We start from the raw sequence: 7,969 nt of genomic DNA, 5'->3' as shown, positions 1-7,969 counted from the left end.
TCTCAGATTGTTGAACAGTATAAGTGGTTTACTTTCACCAAAGAAGCAGTGTCGAACTGTTACTGGAATGGATAATTTATTGACGACACACACAAAAAAATGATCTTTTTATCTATCTAAACTTCACTTTCCATATATTTAGCTTTATGAAGTTTATTCCTTCATAAAGTGCTAGTCAACAATGATAAACCTTGTTAAATAAGTGTTAAAATATCTGCTTTTACTTTGACAAATTATTACAGGGATTCTAACAATAAATACGACAAACGTACTGTTTACGTCAGAGCGTTCAGCGCGCGCGCTCATGTGACTCGCAGGAGGAAGGCAGCTAGCTCAGCTCGCGCACAGAGGCTAGCAAACCGGGTGTTGTTGACACTTTTTAGCAACACATTTAGTGACAATGGCGGCCGAAGTGAGACAGGAGCTTGCACAGTTGATGAATTCAACCGGATCTCACAAGGACCTTGCTGCCAAGTACGTAGCTATTAGCGGACAATAACATAAGCTGCTAATAAAAATCAGTTCACCACGGAAACGCCGCATTCGTGTTAGCTGGTAGCAATGTAGCTTTGTTAGAATTAGCCATGCTAATATCATTCACTCAGTTATTAGCCACATAGCAATTCGTTAGGCTGAACGCTTCAGTGTGACAGTGTAGTGCAATTTAAGAGTATTTTGTGTTCACGAAGCAAGAGGTTACTCTGGGTTGTTGATATACCTTTGCGATGCCTGCTGACTTCCATGGAAGCTAACGTTGCTTTTTAATTTGCAGGTAGAAAAACAACAACCTAAAACGAGTTACAATTGGGCTATTTTTCGTATCACACAGACACATTGCAGTGCTTAATGGGTTTAGGAAGAATGTCAAATGATCCACAAATATTGCGGATAAAATCCTCTGTGAGTGTATGTTCTTATGAAGGCAGGCAAATGCTGAACAAGATACATGTTAAACTTCATTTTCACTTGTTCCTATCTGTATCCAAAAGAAGCAGATACATTATAGAGTCTGTAACGATTCTTTTATTCTTCTAAGAGTGAATGACTTCAACTACAACATGTCTGATGTTGAGTTGATCAGGACGAAAAAATATGAATTTTCTACTTTTGACTTGCAGCAAAATGACCCATTTCAATCACTGACCTGATGATTGGTATATCCCGTTTTCTCGCTGAACTGTTTGTTTCTTCTCATTACCTTAACATTAAACATTTATTTCACATTTTTAAGAAGACTTCCACAAGAAACCTTAATAGTGCGTGTAATCAGTAAAATTTCTCTGTAGATATCGACAGATTTTGGAGAAAGCCATTCAGCTGATGGATGCAGAGCAGCTGGAGTCCTTGAAGGCCTTTGTCGAAGCGAGTATGCATTACGGATATTGTTCTCATGTGGCCAGCCTCATCTACAAGTCTGTTTCTTCAAGCGACTGTGAAATTTTACGCTTTTTAATTTAAAAATGTTTTTTTGCAGTGGTCAACGAGAACGTCAGCCTTGTCATCTCGAGACAGCTGCTGACCGACTTCTGCACGCACCTGCCCAACCTCCCGGACGCCACGGCTAAAGCGGTGTATCACTTCACCTTGGAAAAGATCCAGCCGAGGGTCATCTCCTTTGAGGAACAGGTAGGTTTCTTTATGTTCTGCCACGACCTCCATGGAGATTTTCTTTTGTTTGTAAAAATTGTTTTTTTACATATTTGTTAAAACTGTCACCACGTCGTGACGTTATAAGGTGGCACAGGTAATCTGTGAACTTGAGCTTCTCCACCGCTCCCGGTTAAAAACCACCAATCAAAGCCAGAGGGCGGGTCTTAGTGTTGTCAAGCAACCTCGTAAACGTGTTGAGGACCAATTCACTGTTACAAGAAAACCGTCGTCATCGGTGGCCATGCTAACTAACCTTAGCATCCACAACAGGCTCTGCTGACGGGGAGTGACAATTTAAACAAATATGTAAAAAAAAAAAAATTTCTTATGAAAGTTGCCTACTTCAGCTTTAATTCCTTATAAAGTTAAAGAAAATAACTGATTGAATCCTGCATGGCTAAATAATGCTCCTGTGTCTTCAGGTGGCCTCAATCAGACAGCACTTAGCAACCATTTATGAAAAGGAGGGAGACTGGAGAAATGCAGCGCAAGTTTTAGTTGGCATTCCTCTGGAAACCGGGCAAAAGTACGTAGTTTGTTTACAGATTAACGTTCAGATCTCTGTAAAAGTTTCACGTATTTGAATGCCTCTTCGCTTCTCCCCCCAACACAGACAATACAACGTCGACTATAAGTTGGACACGTACCTAAAAATTGCCCGGCTCTACTTAGAAGACGACGACCCCGTGCAGGCGGAGGCCTACATCAACAGAGCCTCACTGCTTCAGAATGAGTCGTCGAACGAACAGCTGCAGATCCACTATAAGGTGCGCGATCTCTTTATCGAAAACAAAGCCTTCCTCTGAGGTGCAAAGTCTCTACGGTGAAGTCTCTCCTCCTGTTGTACTGCGACTAAAGCTGTTGCTCTTTACCAGGTGTGCTACGCCAGAGTCCTTGATTTCAGGAGGAAGTTCATTGAAGCTGCGCAGAGATATAACGAGCTGTCTTATAAGTCTATCGTCCATGAAAGTGAACGACTGGAGGCGCTGAAACACGCCCTGAACTGCACCATCCTGGCCTCCGCAGGTACAGGAAATCTGACTTTGACTTACATTTTTCAGAAATTATCTCATCAGTTCTTTCCTTACTTGTCATTATATTAGGGATGCATTAATATGAACATTTCGCTCAATATATTCCATATTACTATTGCTGGCCAATAACCAATATATACCCATCTTAATCAAAAAACTAAACATAAACATTTGTTCATTTGTGGCGTACTCGCCACAAATGGTCAATAAAGTTTCTTGGGAAAAAAGAAAAGGGAGAATGTGAGGAGAGGAAACAGGACTGCTGCGAAAACAGGCTTCAAAATAAGAGCGTGAATACAGGCTTCAATAACCAAAACTTCAACACAGATTGCCAACCTTTATTCGAACTGAGAGTTGACAAAAAAACAACTAAAGTAGCGCTTTGGGGTTTATCAGGAAAATTGATTTAGGGGTCGCAAAGTACGTTTTCAGAGTTAGCAAAAATGCTAAAGTGCTATATGAAAAATTATCTCTGCTGTTAGTGCATTAGCAGATTAGTGTAAGTGGTTTCCACCACTACGAATACCATGTCCAATCCCGTAATTAAACAGAGAGTGATTATGAGTAGAGGAAATGGAACTGATGCATAAACAGACTTCAAAATAAGAGCATGAATACAAGCTTCAATAACCAAAGCTTCAACACAGATGGTCAAGCTTTATTCAAACTGAGAGTTTACAAAGCAGCCTAGAGGATTAGGATTTATTGGAAACATTTATTTAGGGGAAGTTAAGTATGCTAAATGTTTTCAAAGTTAGCTAAAGCGTTATGCAAAAAGATTAGCTTTGCTATTAGTGCATTACCATATTAGTGGAAGTGTACACTGCAAATACCACATGACCAACCCTGCCACCTTCCCCTAGAGAAACACAAACGCAGACAAGTTGGAAATAATTGTCGGTTGTTAATATTGGCCAGTTTTACTTATGGAACCAGTTCTGGTATTTTGAAAACTTGATATCTTTGCCCAATAGTGCTTTAGTTTTTTTGTCGTGCTTCCCAACATTCTATTTTTGATCCGCTGCAGGACAGCAGCGCTCCCGTATGTTGGCCACTCTCTTCAAAGATGAGCGCTGCCAGCAGCTGGCCACTTACGGGATCCTGGAGAAGATGTACCTGGACCGCATCATCAGAGGGAACCAGCTGCAAGAGTTCGCTGCGATGCTGATGCCCCATCAGAAAGCCACAACGGCAGACGGTAACAACACAGGACAGATTTTATTTTTTTAACACAACAGAAACTCATATGTTGCTTAACCTTGCGTTACACCAACTGTGACCAACTTTTTTTTTAATTTTTATGAGACCTTAGGTAATTTGGTTCTTAGCATATTTCAGCAAAGTTTCATTTTATTATGTGCAAACAAAGCTTACCAAACATGAGCAGTTATTATCGTATCCGCAGCAGATCAACTTTTTAATAATCTCAGTTTGAACAAAGAAAAGCTCCAGTGTGAATATTGACTCTGGTCAGAGTGGAGGAATAATCATTCTTTCGCTACAGAGTTTTGATTCAGATCTGATGGTTTGTGATGATAACAGTAATTCTCCTTTTCAGAAAAAATAAGCAAGTTTAATGTTTTCAGATTTCTTTGGGCATGTTATCACTCCTAGTTTTATTTGTTTTATTTTCAGGGAACTTTAATTTTGAAACAATCTGTATGTTTCATTGAAAACGAAACATACATCTTCACAAAGTTTAGTTTCTTTTTTGGAAAAGTTTAAAGGGACAAACAAAAAATATTTGAACCAATCCTTTTACAAGAAAATGGTGGTACTGCTGCTCTTAGTGAAACATAGCCATTAGGGATGCACCGATCAGAAAATTTGGGCCGATAATTATATCCAATATTTATCTCTACATACATTTTTCTATGGGTTCAACACTGAAAAAACAACCACAGTGCTCATATTGCTTCTGTGCTTTAGGGAAACACCCACAATCCTCTGCTGCATCACTGTCACTGTCTCATGGAAAAGCCCCTCCCCTTCCAGAAACACAAGATGTTAATATCATCTCACTTTTATGTACGGAATCGATACAGATATGTTTGTATGTTGTTTTTTTTAATTGATCAACATCGGCCGATACCGATTTTAATTATCACCTACAGTACATTTGCGTAACAAAATCACTTTTTACTTTTGTAGTTGGTTGTTTTGTCCATGTGAAATGACACATGACTTTAGACCCTGCAAATATGTCAGAGGTCCAAAAGGATCAAAGAGAAGAGCAGTGGCACATTTTCCATATCTGGAACAATTTTGACCGAAATAAAATGAAGTTTTTTGTTTGTTTGTTTTTAACTTTACAAATTTGGCAACAGCTAGAGATGACAAACTCTCTCGTTTCAGGCTCCAGCATCCTGGACAGAGCCGTGATCGAGCACAACTTGCTGTCGGCCAGCAAACTCTACAACAACATCACGTTCGAAGAGCTGGGAGCGCTGCTGGAAATCCCCCCGGCGAAGGTGACGGCTCAGCGTTCTCGTGTTCAAACAGGACGTTCGCTCTGTATATGCGTGTTGTCCTACAGATTATGTGTTCCACCAGCAATAAGCAAAAACAACGTCTCTGTGTCCAGGCTGAGAAGATTGCGTCTCAGATGATCACTGAGGGACGCATGAACGGCTTCATTGACCAGATAGACAGCATCGTTCACTTTGAAAGTGAGTTTCTGTGACCTGGTTGCTGTCCTTTTTAATTTTTTTTTTTCTTTGTTCAAATGTAAGTACAGTAATATACCATACCATCAAAGTTGACACGTTAGAAGCAGGAAAATGTGAGGCGTCTGAATGCGCAGTTAACTGGAGCTCATTGCACATCAGAAACGTTCTCTGGAGGGTCAGGTGAATCTTTTGCTGATCTAGTAAACACTTGGTACCAGGATGCATCATGGGAAAACGGAGGTAAGCATCTGGAGGCAGTCGGATGCTTTGGGCCGAGGTCTACAGGGCAAACTTTGGGTTAGCAGGGATCACCAGGGAGACCTAGTACGGCGTTTCATGTAAACAAATCTTCCCCGGCGTCCGCGGCCGGTTACCGCGGGATACTGAGCCACAAAACAGAAACTGTTCGTGAGTAGTTTAGGGCCGCAGCTAAAGATTATTTTAGTAACCAATTATTCTTAGGACTAATTGTATGAAATTTTTTTTCTTTTTTTTCCTTTTGACCACTTGTGCTTATTTTATACAAGATTAGAATAAAAAAATAGAAATAAACAAGTAATTAATTGTCTTTTTTAAAGAAGAAAATAAACAATTAATTTCCAAAAATACAATAGTGGTATTTCTTTAGTGAACGTTTGATCATAGAGAGCAAACAATAAATCTGCAGCTAAAATAATACTCCTAACATCAACATGTGGAAAGCTCAGCTCTTTCTACTTGACTTAACAGTAATACAATCTAGGGCTGATCTGTTTATTTATTTATTTATTTATTTTTGATTAATTGATTAATAATTATACTGCAAAAAGTGCTCAATAGGAGATTTTATTATTATTATTTTATTTATTTTACAGAATTTAAACCAGGTGAAACTTAAACTGTGTTGAGGCATTCTGGGTAGAACATATTTACAGTCAAATATCCTCTTTTTTTTTCTATTCTTGAATGCAAAATGTATATTTAGATATTTTTTTGGACAGTTTTGGCTTATTTACTGCTGTGTGTTCTTTGATCAACTGACCTTTTTTTTTTTTTGTCTGTGTCCTAGTTAATGATTAAAGTAGTTGACAATTATTTCAATAATCGATTCACAGTCACAATTACGGCCTGCTTATGAAATAAGCAAGGCTGCAAGTAACTGCCTGAAAAACTATTTTGAATTCACGGTCATCCAACGCAGGAACCTCATTAATTAATTTATGAATTTTAGTCCCCAAGGGGGGATATTGGCATTTTAGTTCAGTCTGTCCAAGAGAGCAAAAAACAAACAACATAAACCATGGGTAGACGGTGCCTGAGGCTGCAGCCATGGGAGATGCTACCCTTTCATTAGAACTTAGCCGTGGCAACATAATTGTGTAAGTTTGTTTGTTTGTTTTTTTTATTTCACTTTATCTGCAGCAATTACTTTTTAGTTGCCTACACACAGAGCAAAATGGACGATTTTGCACTAGCAAAATTGTTACTAGCGTCTGTGTCCAGAAGGGGGCATCCTCGTTAAACTGGATTCCTCAGCAGCGTCACATAGCCTGCATGTCTTCATCTGGTTGTTTTCTGTGTCTCTGGCAGCCCGGGAACCCCTCCCCACCTGGGACAAACAGATCCAGTCTCTGTGTTTTCAAGTCAACAACCTGCTAGAAAAGATTCGCCAGGCAGCTCCAGAGTGGGCGGCCCAGGCTATGGAAACCCAGATGACCCAGTGAACATCAGTACACCCCCTCCTCCCTCCCACTTCTGTCTTCCTGCTCAAACAATGTCATCTCTGAAGCCCCGGTTATTAAAACACCCGAGAAGAACTTCATATTGTTTGTATTTTTATTATTATTATGATTATTATGAATATTGTTTAAATAACAACAATCCTCCAGCCATGAAGGAAGCCAGTGAATGTACTTTCAAGAGCGACTAATAATTAGCATGTTAACAATCTGGCCTCATATGTTGGCATGTACCGTATTTTCCGCACTATAAGGCGCACCTAAAAACCTTCCATTTTCTCAAAAGCCGACAGTGCGCCTTATAATCCGGTGCGCCTTATATATGGACCAATATTGAGCCACAACAGGTCTCGCAACTACGGTAAGCAGCCGCCGACTTCATTTTCCCCCGTAGAAGAAGAAGCGCGCGGTGCATGCTGGGTTTTGTGCAAAGACCCCAAAATGGCTCCTATTAAGAGACACGCTTACGACGCAGAGTTTAAGCTCAAGGCAATCAGTCACGCAGTAGAACATGGGAATAGAGCAGCAGTGAGAGAATTTAACATGAACGAATCAAAGGTGCGGAAATGGATATATATTGTGATTGCACTAACGTTTGATTTACCGTAACAGTATCAGACTGTTTTTTATGTGTTTATTGAATGGAGGAAAAGTTCCCCTCCACTATATGTTATACCTTGCTGTTGTTAAAAGATAAACTGTGTCACGAAAATACCACGTCAATTACTTTACCTCGGGGAAAATAATAAAACAGCTGTTTATTCATTTTGGGAATGAATGAAGTTTTCAGAACGCTGGTTTGTAATTTATTAATAAAGTTTGACTGACCTATCTGACTATTTTGTTGACATTCCCTTTAGCGCAGCTCCATCTAATGGATGCATAACGTAACCCCAGC

At 39.7% G+C, this 7,969-nt stretch overlaps 1 protein-coding gene across 1 annotated transcript; it reads left to right on the top strand.

The window, feature by feature from the left end:
- The first annotated feature begins 299 nt into the window (after window positions 1-299).
- On the top strand, window positions 300-7,154 carry cops4 (COP9 constitutive photomorphogenic homolog subunit 4 (Arabidopsis)). Its single transcript, XM_028025585.1, has 10 exons — window positions 300-474; window positions 1,287-1,366; window positions 1,475-1,626; window positions 2,073-2,176; window positions 2,264-2,417; window positions 2,526-2,676; window positions 3,712-3,882; window positions 5,040-5,155; window positions 5,269-5,353; window positions 6,923-7,154. The coding sequence occupies exons 1-10, from the start codon at window positions 401-403 to the stop codon at window positions 7,054-7,056; spliced, it is 1,221 nt and encodes a 406-aa protein (XP_027881386.1). The 5' UTR covers window positions 300-400; the 3' UTR covers window positions 7,057-7,154.
- Window positions 7,155-7,969: the final 815 nt, after the last annotated feature.

Source organism: Xiphophorus couchianus, chromosome 8 (assembly GCF_001444195.1).
Source record: "Xiphophorus couchianus chromosome 8, X_couchianus-1.0, whole genome shotgun sequence".
NCBI lineage: Eukaryota > Metazoa > Chordata > Actinopteri > Cyprinodontiformes > Poeciliidae > Xiphophorus > Xiphophorus couchianus.
This window is presented reverse-complemented; position numbering and strand designations above follow the sequence as displayed.

What these genes read in the sequence shown, in the direction of transcription:
- cops4 (XM_028025585.1), top strand. Translation starts at nt 401, where the DNA reads ATGGCGGCCGAAGTGAGACAGGAGCTTGCACAGTTGATGAATTCAACC. An exon ending in CACAAGGACCTTGCTGCCAA is followed by an intron (nt 475 to 1,286) that starts GTACGTAGCTAT and finishes ATTTCTCTGTAG; the next exon opens with ATATCGACAGATTTTGGAGA. An exon ending in CACCATCCTGGCCTCCGCAG is followed by an intron (nt 2,677 to 3,711) that starts GTACAGGAAATC and finishes GATCCGCTGCAG; the next exon opens with GACAGCAGCGCTCCCGTATG.